General features: G+C 51.7%; 1 protein-coding gene across 1 annotated transcript; it reads right to left on the bottom strand.

Annotated features, from left to right (window-relative positions):
• Positions 1-1,576: 1,576 nt before the first annotated feature.
• Positions 1,577-17,743, bottom strand: TMEM214 (transmembrane protein 214). Its single transcript, XM_079968663.1, has 17 exons — positions 17,600-17,743; positions 16,302-16,534; positions 14,708-14,858; positions 13,108-13,242; positions 11,974-12,056; positions 11,500-11,605; positions 11,093-11,174; positions 10,470-10,571; positions 9,643-9,784; positions 8,415-8,506; positions 7,825-7,873; positions 6,562-6,675; positions 5,420-5,537; positions 4,524-4,620; positions 4,206-4,374; positions 3,169-3,320; positions 1,577-2,934 (listed from the first exon to the last, which is right to left on the bottom strand). Exons 1-17 carry the CDS (start codon positions 17,703-17,705, stop codon positions 2,808-2,810), a joined length of 2,058 nt encoding a protein of 685 aa, XP_079824789.1. The 5' UTR covers positions 17,706-17,743; the 3' UTR covers positions 1,577-2,807.
• Positions 17,744-19,723: the final 1,980 nt, after the last annotated feature.

Genomic DNA, 19,723 nt, shown 5'->3' on the forward strand with positions numbered 1-19,723 from the left:
TTGCTTCAGACTGCCAGGGGAAGAACATGGCACGCCGGTTGAATGTCTTCCACTAGCAGAAACAAAATAAAAAAAAAATTCCTTCCAGTAGCACCTTAAAGACCAACTGAGTTAGTTCTTGGTATGAGCTTTCGTGTGCATGCACACTTCTTCAGAGCATGCACACGAAAGCTCATACCAAGAACTAACTTAGTTGGTCTTTAAGGTGCTACTGGAAGGAATTTTTTTATTTTGTTTTGACTATGGCAGACCAACACGGCTACCTATCTGTAACTTCCATTAGCAGGTCGTCAGTGGAGAAATTGGCAGGGAAACGGATCAGACCTGAGGTAAAAATATTGGATTTTATTTTTTGCTCTGGGGAGGAGCCACATGGGATTTAACTCTGATACTCTGTAAAGGTCACTTTCTAAATCGGGAGACTGAGGAGCTTGTCAGCTCCTGGGAGCTGGGGGGGGGGCAGTGCTTTAAGAGAGGAGGAATCAGCTTGCCCTGGAAGAGCTCTTTTGCGGGTTGAGTCTGCAAAAGCCTTTCTCTAGCTATTTTAGAGACGGTTATAATTTATCACTGAGAGGTTTCTGTGCCTGCTGCTTGAATTTTACATCTGGGGTGGGGCAACAAAATGCATGTTCTAATTGTTTCAACCATTAAAGTTTTAAGCACTCAAGGAAGCTCTGAATGCCAAGAATCTTTATTTTTTCGTTCTGTTTTGCCAACAAAAGTGTTGCCTTTGTTGAACTGAACATAATTTTTCTACGTCACATTTCCTCTGTAGAAAAGGAATGTGGTTTGATAAAAGATAAAGCTGTAAAGTTATTAAGGTGCAGACTGAATTGTTAATAAGACCAGGAATATTCAGTATGGCAAATTCACCATCGGACATTCCATTGACTGTTGGCATTCTTCAGCAATTGTTTGATGAGCAAATCAAAAGAGTTTAGAGCAGAGATTTGAACAAAAGTGGACCAGAGAAAGATGAAATGGAAAGGAGTTAAACAGGACAAAGAAACTTAGGACAATATGGGTGAAGGAATGCCAGGAGGAGGATGAAATGCTAAAGAGTTGGAGGCAACAGATAGTGAAACAGAAAAGCCCTTCACACAGGTGTTTAGAGGAATGAAACAATCAATTGATGGAGCTGTAATGTTGGAGGAGTGGAATGAAGCCATGGATGGAGAGATGAGAGAGAAAGGGCTCTGTACATCTTGGCGTGAATTTAGAGGAAAAGGCTATCAAACATCTGCTTCCCTTCTCTTGCTTCTGCGTCATCAGCATGGGATAGATAATGAGGGAGGCAGCTTGTTTTCAGACTGCATGGTTTTCTTCCTGCTTCTCTACAGACCCAATTCCACAGGGACATGAAACAGGAGTGTGGGGGAGAACCCCCAATCCCCGCCAGTCATTAGACTGGATCTCCCACTGCCCAACCACTGGCCATGATGCTCGGTCATTTTTCCTCCCAATACTAGGCTTTGCCCTAAAAAGCAACTTATTAATATGTTTTAAAATAAAGAATTGGGGCCAACCTCAGCAAAAAAGGTCTCACAGCAAAGAGAAATAATCAAAGCACAGCATGTAACCAAAGACATTTCCTTTATTGCACATGACAAAAGCCGCACACCATTGTCATGACAGGGTCCCATCACCTCTGGAAGTCTGGCTGCAGGAGAGAAATGTAATTGGGGCAAAGCAACCCCAAAGTCCCCACATGGGTCTGGCAACTGACGCAGCACCTGGTGAGCAGGAGCTGCTGCTTCTCACCCACTATTTCCCACTGTGCCCTCCCAAAGAAGGGCTCATCCTTATGCCTGGCTGGGAGAGAGGAGGGCAACTCAAGGTATTCAGGGCATGCTGGGAACAGGGTCACAACACAGACTTCAAGGCCACACACAGGCCCTGGGAAGAGACCAAGGAGTGGGCATTACAGAAGGCGAAAGACGGGCCCCAACTAAGCTAGTTTTCCTTCAAGCCAGGAGTTGGCACACTTCTTCTTTATGGAACTTGCAAGAGGAGTGGCAGCCCTTCCTTGAGAGGGATCTAGCAGCCTAGCTGACCAGCCCTCTCTCCCCTCCGCCCTGTTCCTACTCTCTGGGCCCTGCAGTCATGAGCGCTCCCTGCTGCATAATGTGAGCTCTCCCCTCCTGTGTCCACGATAAGGCAAAGGCAGCTCTTTGGGGGAAGGCGAAGACTCACAGTCACCTGAGAGAAGGGGGCAGCTTAACGGCTCGGGGAAATGCCCACAGAGCCTCTGCTCAGGCCACAGGGCGATGGGTGGGAGACTGGCAAGGCAGGGTCCCAGGCAGGCACCAGCCCTTGAGACTGGCTTGAGCTGCCAGGGGCAGTTGGAGGAGCCGCAGAGAAAAGGCTGAGGGCAGCAGCGGCAGCAGCAGGCGCTCCATGCACAGAGAGATAGGGAAGGGGGTCACTGCCCCAGCAACCTATTTATTTGGGGTAACAGCACTGAACGTAGGATACAGAAAGTGCTTGCCCACTGATGGGTGGAGGGGCCGCTACCTGGGTGTGCACTGCTGCCTCCCGCCCGGTGCAGTCCATCAAACGGACAGCAGACAACTGGCTTTTTCGGCAAGGCTGGAGTGGAGACAAAGAACGAGTGCACAGTGGGTGGGGAGCTGGGAGGCTTCCGGCCTGCTGGGCGGACCTGGGCTTCAGCGGCAAGTCAGAGGTGGAGGCTGCCCCTCGCTTTGTGGTCTGCCCGCGGAACAGTGAGTTGGCACATCCTGCTGCCAGCAGCAATGGGATTGCAGTGACCCAGACCTCACGCCCAGCTCCTGAGCCCTGGGCCTCGCCTAGTGCCCGGAGACGATGGCCAGAGCCCAGTCTCTGATGGCCACGGTGGTGTCTTGCAGGTACGTCCAAGAGGAATGGCTGAGGCTGGTCACATGTTTCCGCAAGCACTCCCAGGACCCTTCGCCACTGGAGGAGAGAGCAGAGGGTGAGCATGCATGCTTCGAGGCCTCCTGGATTACTTTGGGACATGCCTTGTTTTGTCTCCAAGCAGTTTGGATGCCCCCCCCCAACCCGGGAACCTGAAGTGGGCTCCCCCTCCCCATTCTGTGTTCTTCTATTCCTACTTCTCTTCCGCAGTCAAGCGGCCCCTGCTGTCTGCTTTGTGTGGCACCAAGGATGCTGTGCGCGGACCATACTCACTTGCAGGAAGCCACCCAGAGTTTCCAGGCCCCCTCCAGCAACCCAGCAACGTAGTCCACCGCAGGCAGGAAGTAGTTCCGCATGAGGAAGAGCAGCAGCTCCTTGAGGTATTCCGCCCCGTGCAGCACGGAATCTGGAACCCGGGTCTGGAGCTGGCAGGGAAGACGAGGCGGCTCAGCCAGGCTCAAGTGCCAGCCCTGCCCTTGCTGGGCAGAGAATCTGTGGCTGGCCAGACACACCCTAGAAACTGGAACACTCCTAGCTAGAGGGTGGGCAGGGCCCAGATCCCTGTTCCTCAGTTACTGACTGGCATATGAATCAAAAGGAACTGTGGTCTAAGAGAACAGGGTGGCCACCAGCTGATGGGGAACTGTAAGCACAGGTCCAGGTCCCCTTAAAAAACTTACAGGAAATTAGAACCCAGGGATGGGGTGGGAAAGAGGCAGGCAGGCAGACTCTGAAAATACTGGGAGCAATATTTGGCTTCTCTGCCAAGGGCCTTCAGCTGCCACTGCCACCTCCTCCTCACAGCTTCTGCCCATTCTTGCTACTCAATGGAGTGGCGGATACCTCTGCAGCTGTACTTCCTCAGCGGCACTGCCCACATGTTGACCCAGGTGAATGGGCCGATGCAGAGGGTGCTTGCCAGTGAACTGGCTTTCCCACTCTCCAGTTTAGCAGATAAATGGTTGATGGCCTAGAGAGGTTAAAACCAGCCCAAAACAAAAACTGTGCCTCTGTAACCATCTGCCTGGCACATTCTCTGCACAGAACTCTGCCTTGCCTGGTCTGCCGCTGACCCCCTTAAGAGGAGGCAGTGGTCAGGGGTGGGGGTGGGGCATCTAGTCCAGCTTCCTGTTCTCACAGTGGCCCACCAGATGCCTCTTTTGGGAAGTCCACCATCAGGGCCTGCATCTCACCGCCACCTTCAACAACCTTCTCCGCTGATGCCCACCTCTCTCCTCTGACATCCCAACACATCTCACCTTCCCTGCCTCCAGCAAGAAAACGGGGGGGGGGGGGGGCTCCACCCTTACCCATTCGATGAACCTGGGGAGGTTGTCACTGAGCCAGGTGAGCTGAGCAGAGCACTTCCCAGAGATGTAGGCAGCTGTTTCGTTTGTCTTTGCCCACACCAGCTCCAGGTTGGGTCCCAGCACGGTGGCCACGCGAGAGTAGTAGAGAGGCATGTTTGCTTCCAGCCAGCTGCAAGGAACAAGGGGCAGCAGCAGGGTGAGACCCTGGCAACAGGCTCCCTCCCAAGGGCCGCCCAGAGGGAGAGCGCTCTTCTGTGCTGGTCCCCCTTGAAAGGAGGGGGCCTCCCTGCCGACGGAGTGCCAGCGCAAGCCACTGACCTGTACCCTTCCACAGAGAAGTGGGAAACTCTGCTCCAGGCTTGCTGGGATGCCGAGAGGATGCCGGAAGAGCGGAGCACCTGAGCCGATGCAGAAGCTGGAAAACACAACATGCTCCCCTGAGTGGGCTGCTGACGCAGCGGGGGGGGGCCTCTTTGGGGCAGCCCCCTCCCACGTGCCTCCTGTGGGGGTCAGGTGGGATTGCTATGAGGAATTATGAAAAATGGAGCACGCCATTGTGTCAGCGATGAAAGCATGGCTTTGACTGGGCTTGATTCATTGACAATAATTTCTGATTAAATCCCATAAGCCTCTAGATTTCTGCCCACTTTCTCTACTGTTCCTTTTCTCTGCCTGACAGGCACGTATAAGCATTCTAAACACAGACTGGTTGCTTCACCAGGCCTCCTGAGCCATAAAGATAGAAGGTAGCTTTGATGTAACTTTGATGTAGTTTGTTAATCTTAAGGGCCAGAAAGAGAGTTCACAAGGAGATGGTAAATACTGCCATTCTGCCTCTCCTGTTTATGACCTCTGGGGTTTCCTCAAAGCATTCCTCCTTGTTTCCTATTTTATTTACTCTGAACTATGTATGCATGCTCAAGTAGGAAATAGTTTCTTTGTAGTTACAAGGATTTCTCTGATCTGACTTTGTCCCACGTGGGGATGTTTTTGAAATGCTCAGAGGACAGCTGATTGGTTCTTACAAACACTGTTTAAAAAGTTCTTTTGTTGATAAAGGGACCTGGGCCAGGGGGTGACAGAGGATTATTCGCACTGCCTCCCAGAGTCTTGCTGGCCAAGCCTCGTGTGTATTTCTCGTGTGTAATCACGGTCCAATCCTTCCTTGTCTTTGGAACGCAACACCTCCCTTTCCTCCAGGGGCAGGGCCTCACCTTCAAAGGAGCCATGAGTCCTGATGTCATGCATTAGGAACCCCGCAGTGAATACCAAGGCGACCAGTAGCAGCCGAGCCCAAGGAAAGCCACTGGCTTTCATCTTCAGCATCAGGTTCTGAAGGGGAAACACAAAGAGAGGAAACAGGTAAGAGAATCTCCGGGAGGGAGATGGCTAGCTCACCGGGTCAACCAAGGATGGAGATTATTCTGGATCCTTTGCTGTCGCTTGAGGCTTCAGTGGTCCAGAGTGCCTTCCATCGGTGGCCCAGCTGTGCCCCCATCGGGACAGGGACAGCCTAACTTCTGTTGTCTATCCCCCGGCAACCTCTACGTTAGATTACTGCAATGCGTTACACGTTGGGCTGCCTCTGAAGACAGTTCAGAAACTTCAGCTAGTTCAGAACTGGACAGCCTGGTTGCTCACCGGGGCAAGACGGTTTGAGCATATTACATTGATCCAGGTCCGACTGCACTGGCTCCCAATTCAAAGTGCTGGTTTTGATGTTGTTGTTGTTTAGTCGTGTCCGACTCTTCGTGACCCCCTGGGCCAGAGCATGCCAGGCCCTCCTCTCTTCCACTGCCTCCCACAGTTTGGTAAAACTCATGCTGGCAGCTTCGAGAACACTGTCCCACCATCTCGTCCTCTGTCGTCCCCTTCTCCTTGTGCCCTCCATCTTTCCCAACATCAGGGTCTTTTCCAGGGAGTCTTCTCTTCTCATGAGGTGGCCAAAGTCTTGGCTCAGGACAGCAATACCTCAAGGACCGCCTCTCTCCATATGAACCAAGCCAGACCCTGAGATCACCCTGTGAGGCCCTTCTTTGTGTAATTTCTTCAAGGAAAGTCCAGAGGGCACCAACACGAGAACGGGGCCTTTTCTGCAGTGGCTTCCCTTTAGTGGCATGCTCTCCCCCAGGGACGTTCAGCTGGTGCCTTCATTATACACCAGGCAAAAACATTCCTTTTTATCCAGGCCTTTGGCTGACTGACACCCGACACCTTTGAAATGTGTTGTGGGGGGGGATTTGGGGTTTTTGTTCCTGTTTTTATTGTGTATTTTGTGATTTTATACTATGTTGTGAACTGCTCTAAGATCTACAGATGAAGGGAGGTATACAAATTGAATAAAAAATAACAATACCTTGCAGGCAGCTCTGCAAGCTGCAACATCCTGTTCACTGTTTGGTCCTTTCATGGTCAGTTCCTCGTTTGTGACTTTGAACGAATGAACTGTTTCCTGTAAAGATTTCCGCACCTGGAAGAGAAACGGCCCACAAACACCGTCACAAAGCCACAGGTGAGCCTTGGACCACACCAGGATGGTTGCAACCCCACAGAAGCAGCAGGAATGGGGGTGGGGGCTGAAGGACCAGACTCTGCCCTCCCCACTACCCTCACCCGTCAGGGGCCTTGCCTCTGTGCACCCCACCCTTGAGCCCAGGGTGGATAAAAATCAATGATTTTGTAAAAGCGTATTTTTTTATTTAAATCAGATTTTTAAAATAAAATGCTTTTGGAGGAAAAATATTTTTAAAGATAGTTTTCTATTTAAGTTTCATTTTAGTCCAAAGGCTATTCAAATGATTTGTTTTAAGTTTTTCATGTGTGCTAAAACTCAGTCTAAGTTTTTTTAAAAAATTGTTTAACCACATCAGTTAACAAACATGGATACATAGGCTATAATGTTATTGTTTTAGTTAACTAAATTGTTTAAGTTGTTATTAAGGGAATGATTGCTTTTCACCTTCCAATAAAGTGCAGCAGAAACGTTGTCCAAATATAAACAGTTAACTTATTAAACCTCACAATAATTTCATAATTATCTGTCTATGTATTTCTAATAGTATAACCAAATCGGTAATTTTTGCTGAATTGTAAAAACTACTCTGAAAATTTATTATTCCAAAAATGAAACCTCCATCTGGTTGTAAATGTTAAGATTATACCAGCAAGTAGGAGTCTTTCAGTAAAAAAACGATTTAAATCAAGTCTTACTGACTAGTGATTTAAACTGATTTGATTTAAATGAAACCCGCCCTGCTTGAGCCCCACTCCAGCCAGATGGGCACCTCCCAGGCCCTGCTCTGAACCCGATGCAAACTATGGAGAATGTGGGCAGCAGCAGGACCCCTTTCAGAGTTCAAACTCACCCTGTCCATGCAGCTCATGGGTGACAGCAAGCCTCAGAAGCAGACAGAACTAGCAGGAAGCACAAGCTGTGATGAGCTGGAACGACTGAACCTTAGCAATGGAGCAGCCTTTAGGGATGGACTGCTACCTAGCACTGGCCTGCTTTGGCCTGGACCAGACAGGCAGGGAGGCCATTAATTCATCCGTGTTGTCTGTCCCTAGCGCACAATACTGCTTCAAGCAAGAGGCAGTCCAAAGAACAGGAGCCACAAACCTTTTTGGAAGTGCTGTCCCAGGTCTGCACAAAGTGATTCAGGAGCAGGCTGGGAAAACAAAGCAAAGGCATCAGCTCGAGGATTTCTGCAGAGCCTGGCCTGTTTTTTGAGTTTGGATTTGATATCCCACTTTTTCACTACCCAAAGGAGTCTCAAAGCGGCTCACATTCTCCTTTCCCTTCCTCCCCCACAACAAACACTCTGTGAGGTGAGTGGGGCTGAGAGACTTCAGAGGAATGTGACTAGCTCAAGGTCAACCAGCAGCTGCATGTGGAGGAGCGGAGACGCGAACCCGGTTCCCCAGATTACGAGTCTACTGCTCTTAACCACTACACCACACTGGCTCACTGTTGCATGCACCTTCCCAAAGAGAGACACCCCACTGCTCTCCCTGCGAAACAGGGGAGGCTCCTCCGCTCCCAGGCGGACTTTGTGTCGTTTCAGCAACCACGAGGGCTCAAAGCACAGCCTTCCCAAAATGTTCAAGCAGACGTTCAACCACCACAATTGTAAGCAGGACTGGTATCCTGCAGGTTTCCAAACCGTCAAGCAGGGCATGCTGTGGGGAAGCATCCCTGCTGAGTCTCACCTTGACTGTGGGAGATGTTTGATGTACAGCTGCCTCCAGACATTGAAGCTGAGGGGATCCAGGAGGAGGCCTTCGGCCAGGCAGTTGAGCAGCTGCACAGGACGAAAGCAGAATTGGTCCCAGGAGTCTAATGGCCAAACAGCAGCAGCAGCAGCCACAGGACTGGAGACTTCAAGATAGCGCGACGGATTCCTGGTGCCCCACTTATATCCCAGTTGGGGTCAGGAAAGGGTGCCTTCTCTACAGCCTCCCCCCTTTCTGGAACTGCCTTTGGGGTGAGCTCTCCTTCCTATTCTGGCTCTCAGTGCTGCATTAGGAGGCCCAAAGAGGTTCCTCCCCATCTAATGGTTCCAGAGAGAAAGGAGGCTATAATTCAAAGCAGTGGGGTTGGGTGCCACAGAGTGTGTGTGTGTGTGTGTGTGTGTGTGTGTCTGTGTCTACCTGAAAGCATCATTTGGCTGCTGCACCCCTGTCTCTGCAGCAGAGGGAGAGGGAGGGAGCCATTCATCGCTCGCACCTGCATAGCACACAAAATGCTCCAGCTTCCATCCCTGGCACCTCTGTCTGCCCAAGACACAGCCAGAGTCGGCAATGCACCTGCCTTGAACTGCCCTCGGCTCTGATTCAATGATACTGTGGCCCTGTTAAAAGCAGCTGTAGTCAACCACATGGATGCCAATCAATTATATCTGCAAAAATTTGCACCTAAACAGTAGCCATGGTTCCCAAGCTAAAACATGTTTTCCTTGTTTTTAGATCATTAATAGGAAATTTAATTTCTCCAGAAGAGATGGGAAATTCAAGGTTGCCACATTAGCTACAAACAAAACTAGTTTGCTTGCATTCCAGTCTCTCGGGGGCTGAGGGAGGGTCTTGCACCTTTCCAGTCTGCCTGGATTCCAACCCACACTTTGGCAGCCAAGCAAGGGGGAAAGAAAGGGAACTGGAAGAGAGAAGAGCCAGGAAAACCCTGGGGCTGAGCCTCCCAAGGAGGGCCCAGCAGACATCCCCTCCTATTTCAGAGAGAGACGCCCAGCTTATCAGAAGAACTGCCGCCCATGGGTTTGGCACTGGGGGAAATTAAGACACAAAACAGACCCTCTGACTCAACAAACTGGGGGAACCTTTTCATCCAGAGGTTTTAAACTCCTCAGTCTAGCTCAGTTGTTGTCTAAATGTGGCAGCCCCACTAGATGCTTGAGGAAGCTCCCCCCTCCCCCCTCCTCACCTCTTTCTGCATATCAAGGGGGCAGCTGGGCAGGGCTCTGGAGAGGAAGGAAGGGAAGTAGGTGTGCAGGGTGGTCTCAGGCTTAGCCCCAAAGGCCAGGACTTTCAGGCGGGGATACAACTGGCGCAGCTGCTCCTGCAGGCTGGGGAGAAAGAACGTTTGCTGCATATGAACTGCTGTATTTTTACATGCGCACACACAGTTCTGCCTGAATTTTATATAAATAGTTGTATCTGTTAATACTGCCCTAAACTATAAAGTGAATACATCTGCATCCTCTGGAAGAAATGCACAGCTTGTACAGTTACTGTTGGGGGCCTGAGTTCAACATTTTATTTTTAATTTGGCTTGAGCCAGTTCAGTAACCCGTTGTGTAAACTAGAAGCGTCAATTTGAAAGCTATTAAAATCTCAAAATTGAACTCTAACCGTAACACCAGTTGAATTCTATGCTAACAGCAGGGTTTTTAAAATGCTGCCTAAACTACCAAGGGTTTAGGTTAGGAAAGGAAACTTGCTCAGATGTGAGGCAGCCTGCAGAAAGACTTTTCTGTATCTCCCTGTTATTTACTTCATGTATTAATTGCTTCCTAGGAAACATCTCAAAGCAACTGAAGAACAATTTCAAGTCAAAATAAATAAATGCCCAGGAAGGAAGGAAGGAGATGCCCTTCTGCTGGGGGGGGGGGGCTCCACCGCAGTGTTTCGGTGCAGAGACACTCCAAAGTAGGCACAACACCCCCCCCCCCCAGTCTCCCCAGTAATGGGGCAGGGCTCTAACTCTTCCCATCCATGCACTGTGAGCCGGTCTCCCTTTAGGTGTCATACCTGGGGGATAGAGAGTTGTTGGGCATGAAGGCAAAGTCCATGAGAGGGAAGAAGTCTTTGGGTCCTATCATGCCAAAGCCTTTGGTCAAGTTGGGATGCATCCTGCCAAGGAAAAAGCAATGCCTGTCAGCTGGGGAAAGCCACTCCCTCTTTCTTACAAACTCCGCCTCCGCTCCCCATGCTGGAACAAGGGCCTCCACAGGCCTCTCTCGGAGGGCTATACTGCAGGAAAACCAAACCTGCCCTGTCCGTGCCCACCATCCCTGGCTGACTTCCTCTTGCTGTTGAACCCAGGAGCTGCTCCTTCCAGAGGCCGCCTCCCGGACATGAGAACCCAGGGCATGCAGCACAGCTTTGGGATCCAGCAGCAGTTTACTGGCCCACACCCAACCCATCTGAACCTCCAAGCACTGCTCTGACTCTTTAACTGCCTCTCCTGATTCTGATGGAACCGAGAGAGAGAGAGCTGAGTGTTATCTGCATATTGAGGACACTTTGCTCCAAATCTCCCCATGACAGCTTCCAGAGGCTTCAGAGAGATGTCAAATAGCATGGGGGGGGGGCTTGGAACCCTGCTGAATAAACAAACTAACAAACAAACAAACAAGGACATGGCAACTCACAACAGCAGCCGATCCAGGTAGGCAATGGCGTATGGGGAGAGAGATTTGATTCCCAGAACAGGGAACATAATGCCGAGCCACACTGTGGAGAAAAGAGTTGGGAGAGCAACAGCATTACATTCCTGCCCTTGCCTTCATTCGAGGATGGAGCTCAGGGCTGCTGAGCTTCAGAAAGGCAGCTGCTCCATGTGCCTTCAGGCCATGCAACATGCTCTTGAGCCACACCACCAGAGGGTCTGGAGCAGGCTGAGAAGAGAGCATCACCGTTCAACGGGCTGGAGCAGCTGCTTCTAGCTCCTGATCAGCCCTTTTCCCCCCATATCATTTTTATTAAGTCTCCAAAAATATTCCAAAGTGTTTATCATCATATACATTTTTTTTTAAAAAAAGGTTGCTGCCATCCTCACCTTTAAGTCCTTCTGTAAGATCAGTAAATCCAGCTTGACCCAAGGCCCACATGATCGTGAGACATTTGGCCGGACGGCTTTGATGGGAGCTCAGCAGCTCAAGATACTGAAGTGGAAAAGGGAAAGACTGCAGGATTAAAGCGCAACTTTCGGCACAGAGCCCAGGGGGAAAGGGGGCCAAAGTGACAATGCTCCCTCGCAAGCAGCTGGAGCCCTCTAGCACAGAACATCAGCTCCTGGCTTCTCTGGGATATGAGATGTGAGGGACTGAAGGTGGGACTCCCAGCACATCGAAGGGGAGGGAGGGGCCCTGTTTCATGCGCATGCAGGGCAAGAGTATGCTTTCCTATTCCGCAGGTGATAGCTTTCATTTTTGCTACCTATCTCAGTAAAACATACCAGGAACTCTGGGAACCTTGGAGAGGGACAGAGGGCTGCCTCTCCAGGTTGGATGGGGCAACTGCAGCTACCCACCTTGCTCAAGTTCATGGTGGCAACTTTAGGCCTGTCCATCAGCATGGCCTGAATGCAGATCCTGTAGCCATGCAGGGAGTCCCCTGAAAGACAAGCCAGGTGAGGAAGACTGTGAGGGTCCTTCAGGTAGGGCGTTTCAGCCTGGAGCCCAGAGCCCCTGCGCACCGCAGACTCCATCACACACTGGTGGGATCAGAGCAGGAGGAGAGGAACAGAGGCCCACCCGGGTAGGCGTGTCCCCCTGGTGTCCCACTTTACTCAATACAGTATAGAGTGGCAGAAGCTTTAGAGCCCATAGTCCTTGCTGTGGCCCCAATCCCCTCTTGAAGTCCCCTATAAGAACACAGCCAGCACCATGCTTGTTCACTAATGTAGCCGAACCCTCGTTCCTTCACTGATCCCACCCCTTGTCCTCCCTTTCCCCTTGCTCTGACTTTAATTTGCTGCCTCTCCCCCAACTCCTGGCTGCTCTTGCTGGTCCACGGAACTGCAGGGCTGGGACCCCTCAAGTCTTCTAGTCCAACCCCCTACAATGTAGGTATCACAGCCGGACTCTTTCTCTCTTGGGGTCCCCTCAGGTCTCCACCCCACACGCCTCTGCCCTGCTGCTCCCCATCTTTCAATCCCTCACCACAAAAGTCACAGCTTCACCAGAGGCTTTTCACCTCCTTGCCGCACCCTTTAGGATAACAGCATTAAGAATTAGGTGTGTGTGAAATCAGGTTTGTTCACAACCTCAGTGGGCAGCCCTGGTCACTTTTAGTGCCAATTCCAGAACATAAACTGCCTTGAGGTACATGCAGCACCCACCAGGGCCCTGCATACAAATACAGTGGTACCTCGTTGTGGACACGATCCGTTCCGGGGTGCCATTCGCACCTGAAAAGTCTGCAACTAGAGTAGTGCTTCTGTGCAAGCACAGAGTGTGATAGAGCGCTTCTGCGCATGTGCGAAGTGCACAGAACACTTCTGCGCGTGTGGTGAAATCCGTGTTTGCTGTGTTCACAACCCGAAAAGCCGCAGCGTGAAGCAAATGCAACAAGAGCTATGACTGTAGTTTCCGCCCTCAAGGGAGCATGTGTGGCAGAACCTTTGACCCAACGGCTGGTTTACTGGGCTGCACTGCACACTCACCAGGAGTCTTGTCCAGCTCTTGCAACATTGTGTAAATACAGTGGTCAAAGAAAAGTTCCAGGACACCCGCCGATTTCGACAGCAAGGACTTGATGGTGCTCCTCAGCTCTTTGTTCACAAGGCAGTAGGGATAGTCTGCAGCCAAAAGTAAGGTGGCAGTGTGAAGGAAGGGCTGGCGTTCGTTAGCCCTCACTGGGGCAACAACTTTCCCATGAGTAAAGCACATCCCTAAACAGCACAGCAGTCCAAAACTGCGGCTTGAGCAGACTCTCGGGGAAACCCAGTTCAGAATTCTACCTTGGCACCACAAGGATAATGTGGAGAGAAATGTGCAGAGGTGACTGGCCTGCCCTACGAGAACCAAACCAGGCACAGCTGCTTCTTGGGAGGTCAATGCTGAAGCCACCTTGCCACAGCTCGAAAGTCGACCACAATTCAAATATTGGTGAGTCTGTCAAGGGCTCCTGGGTTCTGGAGCAGAGATGCATTCTGATCAGGAAGACGAGTATAAGAGCTCTTAGAATGAAAAGGAAATAAGCGACCACCAAAGTCTGCAAGGCCCCAGCCCATGGTGCTGCCCAACTGCCAAAGCCAGCCTCTTCTCATTAACTCCCAGCATCCACGTCCCTGTGGAGTCGGGAAGAGCATCTTTGGGTCTTCTGGCCTCTGCCCTGCTGCCCAACGCCACTGGGAAACGCTGAAGACAAAGGCCGCATTGTGCAGCCACGCCGGGAGCATGTGGCACCTGACACCCTTCCCAAGCCAAAGCAGCAGACTCTGCCCATAACCCCCCTGCTTGGCTTCCAGCTACTTGGCATATTGGCAGGAAAGAGAGGAGCTGCTTTTCACCCTCCCTTGAGTCAGAAAAGGGCGAGAAAGGCATTCCAAGCAGAAACTGAACATGCCATGGTTATGAGACTTGCTTCTCTTAAGCACAAGCTCAGAGGGAATGGCTGGGAGGAGACCTCGCCCCTCTCTCCCCCCGGGCTTTTCCCTGCCCAGGCCAAACCAGGCAGCCAAGCCCACATTCCTCATCTAGGAGGCACAAAAAAGTCTGTGTGACAGAGTGTAGGAGACATCATCAGCAACCCTGAGAATTTTATCTTCTTTTACAAGGAGTAAGAAAGAAACCACCAGTGTATTTTCAGATATATGAAGGATTGAGACTCTGGTTTAGAATTCCAGGGGTTACAACCCATACAACCCTCTCCTTGGCTGCAAAAACTCTGCCACTGGTGTCACAGCTGCACAAAAATGTCAGGTATTACTTTTGTTTCTGCAGTCCTCCAAAAACCGAGAACAACTTTCCAAATTCTGAAGAACAAGATTCCTAGCAAAACCATACAAATCCATGCAGCATTCAAATGCTGGCAACTTCCCACCCAATTTACAAGCGTGAGGTTTTCTAACTGCAGAATTCAAAATCTTGCTGACAGGCGCTTACTCATGTTTCTCCTTCTGTGATCACTGAACTAGAAAGTCTGAATGTTGTGCAAGCAGCTGCCAAGGCCACAACCCAAGCCCACAGCAGGACAGGTGCAAAATGGCCTCTCTCTCTCTCTCTCAAACAGACACACACACTTTCCAAGGCAACACTTACCATGAGGGTGCTGGCTGAGGGTGGGGTCGCTCTTTGGAGCTTGCAGCTTGTAGTTCAGATATCCAGCCAGGTCTTTGACCCACACAGAAGGATTCTCGGGGAACATGCTCAAGCTTTTGTCCAGCTCCTTCTGGAGTTCTGACAAATCAAGCTGGGGGTGGGGAAGAGTTAGCTGAGCTGCTGCAAAGGGAAGACCCTCCCCTCCCCACTTTAGCAGGGCAAATTTGGGCTGTTTCTGGAACCGCTCTCTAAGTGAACCTATTCCACAAACGGAAGTGGCTGCCCCTCAGCCAAGGAGACCCACCTCAACTCCATCAGCCCCCAAGGGAAAGAGGAAGCTGTCTTCTCCTGTCTGCCCACCCTCTTTGGCAGTCGCTCTCCAGGGTCTTGGGCAGAGAAAGACGTTTGACATCACAGAGCACCCGATCCTTTAGCTTGAGGTGTCGGGGATTAAACTTTCAGCATGCAGGAGAAATGCTCCACTGCTGGTCCCTTGACTGATCAGCCAAAGGCTCTTTCTCCAGCGTCCCATCCATGCGCCAAGCGGAGAGCCCATTAAATGTTCAGAAGGACTGTCAGCTGCTTGCCCCCTCCCCCAGGCAAGGGGGGGAGAGGGAGGCTGTGAGTCCCTAGAGCACAGCTTCCTTCCTTCCTTCCTTTCTTCTGCAGCTTAAAGCTGGTCCCTAGTCTACACGAACAAGAGACGCATTTTCTGTACTTCACCTTCCAAATTCTAGGAAAAGACACAGGAAGGAGGCAACACATTTCCAATTCATATATTAAGGAAGGCAAAGTTTAGGACTCCTTCCTCCAAAATAAAAAAAATAGACGAGTTGCCTTTTTAGACTATTACTATTTATTCTGAAGCTAAAGGCTGTGCATGAGGTAGACACCAGCATCAATGGAAAGGCTGGCGAAAGGCACAGTCCCTTCATGGAAATGGCTCAAAGAACAGTCCTAGATACATGGGATGGGGAGGAGACCTTTATGCACGTATTGACAACTTGTGGTTTCTTCTAAAGTTCCTTTCTCTAGCTAGGTGAAATATTCACCTCAGGGGGCAAACCCACAGCCAGCATAGCAATTCTGGATACTTTATAGAAATGATGCCCTGCCTCCTCATCAAAAGAAGCTCAGGGCAGCTGACAAATCAAGACACTGCACAGTATTTAAAAGGATGGAGTGGGCGCCGCTGGAGAAGGAGCCCTGGAGCAGGACAGCCCCGCCAGCCCGGATGGATGGAGCGGGAGCATCTCCGTCTGCCTCGCTCTAGTCCAGGCATAGGCAACCTCGGCCCTCCAGATGTTTTGGGACTACAATTCCCATCATCCCTGACCACCGGTCCTGCTAGCTAGGGATGATGGGAGTTGTAGTCCCAAAACATCTGGAGGGCCAAGTTTGCCTATGCCTGGACGAGGCAGACCTCGCCATGGGCAGAGAAGAGGGTAAGGAAGGGGGCTGGGGGCCTCTCGCCCACCCGGTGCAGCTTGTCCTGCCCCCCTCCGGTCCCCCGTGTCCTCTCTGTGCTTCTCCGCAGCTGCCGTCCCGGGCAAGCAGCAGCGCCCGCAGATCCCCCTTCCCGCCAGCCACTCACCGCCTTGAGCGCGTCCTCCAGGCTGCGGAAGCGGCCCTGCTTGGGCGCCTGGTCCCCGCCGGGCGGAGCCTTCTTACTGCTCTTACCGCCTGTGGCTGGGGCTTTCCTGGACGCCAGCTGCCCCGGCGGAGGAGGCGGAACCTCATCTTTGCTCTGCTGCCGCCGCCGTCCAGATGCCACCGCCGCCTTGTCCAGGCGCAGCTCCAGGAGGCTGTCCGGCACGGCCGAGGGAGCTGGGGGCCCAGAGCAGAGAGAGCCGTCACAGGCTGAATGCGCAGCCGCCGCCCCCCCACCACCACCCTGGGGTATTATAATAATAATAATTTATTATTTATACCCTGCCCATCTGGCTGACTTGCCCCAGCCACTCTGGGCGGCTTCCAATCGAGTGTTACAAACAATACAGCATCAAATATTTAAAACTTCCTTCAACAGGGCTGCCTTCAGGAGCCAGTGTGGTGTAGTGGTTAAGAGCGGTAGTCTCGTAATCTGGGGAACCAGGTTCGCTTCCCCGCTCCTCCAGATGCAGCTGCTGGGTGACCTTGGGCCAGTCACACTTCTCTGAAGTCTCTCAGCCCCACTCACCTCACAGAGTGTTTGTTGTGGGGCAGGAAGGGAAAGGAGAATGTTAGCCGCTTTGAGACCCCTTAAAGGGAGTGAAAGGCGGGATATCAAATCCAAACTCTTCTTCTTCTTCTTCTTCTTCTTTTAAAGAGAAGATAGCTATTTATCTCTTTGACATCTGAAGGGAGGGCGTTCCACAGGGCGGGCGCCACCACCTAGAAGGCCCTCTGCCTGCTTCCCTGTAGCTTTGCTTCTTGCAATGAGGGAACCACCGGAAGGCCCTCAGAGCTGGACCTCAGTGTCTGGGCTGAATGATGGGGGTGGAGACGCTCCTTCAGGTATACAGGACTGAGGCCATTTAGGGCTTTCAAGGTCAGCACCAATAATAATAATAATAATATATTATTTATACCCCACCCATCTGGCTGTGTTTCCCCAGCCACAACAGAATATTAAAATACAGTAGGCCATCAAACATTAAAAGCTTCCCTCAACAGGGCTGCCTTCAGGTGTCTTTTAAAGAGAAGACGGCAGCTTATCTCTTTGACATCTGGTGGGAGGGAGTTCCCCAGGCCGGGCGCCACCACCGAGAAGGCCCTCTGCCTGCTTCCCTGTATCCTCCCTTCTCGGCGCTGGAGCCTGGCGTCCTTGGGGTCTCCTGGGCCTCGGAGGCCTTTCGGGACTGGGGGCCGGGTAGCCTGCCGCGGGCCAGGGAGGCTCGACTTCGCACTCACCGGCCAGCGCCTTCCGCCCCGAGGGGCCTCCTCCTCCTCCTCCGGCGGCGCCCCTCCGGCCGGGCTTCCCCACCACCTCCCAGCGGCCCAGCACCGCCGCCGCCATCGCGCCCAACCGCCGCCGCCGCCGCCTCAGCCCGAGAGGCCCGCCGAAGCCGCGGCCGGCGCGCATGCGCCAGGGCGGGCGGAGGCGGGACCTCGCGCGGCTCCCCCAGGCGCCGATTGGCCGCGCAGGCCCCCGCCCCGCGCCCGCACGCTCTGCCACGTCCCCGGCCGAGACCGCCTCCTGCCGCCACGTGACTCCGCCGGAGAGGGAGGGAGGGAGGCAGGGAGGAGGGAGGGCCGGCCAGCCGCGGAGTTCCGTCCTTCGCCGCTAGGGGCGCTCGGCCCGCGTCTCTCTCCGTTTCCTGCGTGCGGCAGCTTTTCTGCCCGCCAGGGGGCGCCCGGCGTCTCTGCCTCCCCGTCGGATCTGCGCGACATCCCTGCCAGGGAGGCGGAGGCTGAGATGCTGCGAGCGGGCAGGGAGGGTCCTCTGGGGGCAGCAGGGGGTCTGAGAAAAGGAGGATGTTCTGATAGGCCACTACAGCAGCATTATTATTATTATTATATTTATATTATATTTATTATTATTATATTATTATTATTATTATTAATATTAATATTAAATTCAGCATCTTAAAAAGCAGAGACATCACCTTGCCAACAAAGGTCCGTATAGTTCAAGCTCCGGTTTTCCCAGCAGTGATGTATGGAAGTGAGAGCTGGACCACAAAGAAGGCTGATCGCCAAAGAATGGATGCTTCTGAATTCTGGTGCTGGAGGAGACTCTTGAGAGTCCCATGGACTGCAAGAAGATCAAATGCATCTGTTCTGAAGGAAATCAGCCCTGAGTGCTCACTGGAAGGACAGATTGTGAAGCTGAGGCTCCAAGACTTTGGCCACCTCATGAGAAGAGAAGACTCCCTGGAAAAGACCCTGATCTTGGGAAATATGGAGGGCACAAGGAGAAGGGGATGACAGAGGAGGAGATGGTGGGACAGTGTTCTCGAAGCTACGAAGATGAGTTTGACCAAACTGTGGGAGGCAGTGGGAGACAGGAGGGCCTGGCGTGCTCTGGTCTAGGGGGTCACGAAGAGTCGGAGACGACTAAACGACTAAACAACAACAACATCTGGCAAGAAAGCTCATTGCTAGAAAATGTAAGGGGGAAAAGGTCCCGACAAAGGAGGAATGGCAAGTAAAATTATTTGAATACACTGAGCTGGCTAAAATGACAGGAACAATTAGGAATAGAACAAGCCCAAAGTTCAGTAAGGAAAACATGAGGTCCAGCGCTAAGTTGTGGCTACCAGCAACTGATACTGTATTCAGAATCTTTGCTGCCTTGACAGTGGAGGTGGAACACAGTCCTCAGTCAGCAACCATGGTGAGTCCTGTGTCTCCTAAGTATAGAGGAAGATGGCACCTGCCATCACCACCCACCTTGATTCCACCCCTTTGGGGTGTGATAGGAATTTTATGGTCTTAGATATATGGTAATGTTCATAAGTGTACCAACCGCATGTACATAGATCAGCACAGGAAGACCGACCTGAAGCCATTTTGATTCCTAAACTGAGCAAATGTTTTCTCTGCAAGGTCAAAGTGGGAAACCTCCCCCTTGTCTCTTTCCTCACAAATCCTGTCTTAAGGGCAGATTTAAGATAGGAATAGAGTGTGAGCCTGTGACCTGGCCCAGGAACTAAGTACTTATCATTACAAAACACTGGCCAGGCTCCCCAGGGTATCCAATCAAGTGAGCGTTAATAGGTAACCTGCCAGACAGGAGATAAACAACGCACTCAGATTTCTGTTGTAGACCGCCCTTTCTGTGATGTATGTATGATGTTTCTGGGGGTGGTTTTGATCTACAGAGTGGCTATTTCAAAAGTCTTTATAAGGCCTTGCACACCATTTTTCTGGGTCCTTCCTCTCTCCTGCAAGTGAGGGGAGCACTCTGTTGCAACAGTTCAATAAAGGCCAAGCCTACAGGCTTCTGTTTTGCTCCAAGTTATCCTGGTTGGTGACTTTGTTTTTGTCCAAGGGAGCCCTTGGATTTTTACGTTAACGGGATTTCTAGCGTGT

Source organism: Podarcis cretensis, assembly GCF_951804945.1.
Source record: "Podarcis cretensis genome assembly, chromosome: 3".
Classification (NCBI taxonomy): domain Eukaryota; kingdom Metazoa; phylum Chordata; class Lepidosauria; order Squamata; family Lacertidae; genus Podarcis; species Podarcis cretensis.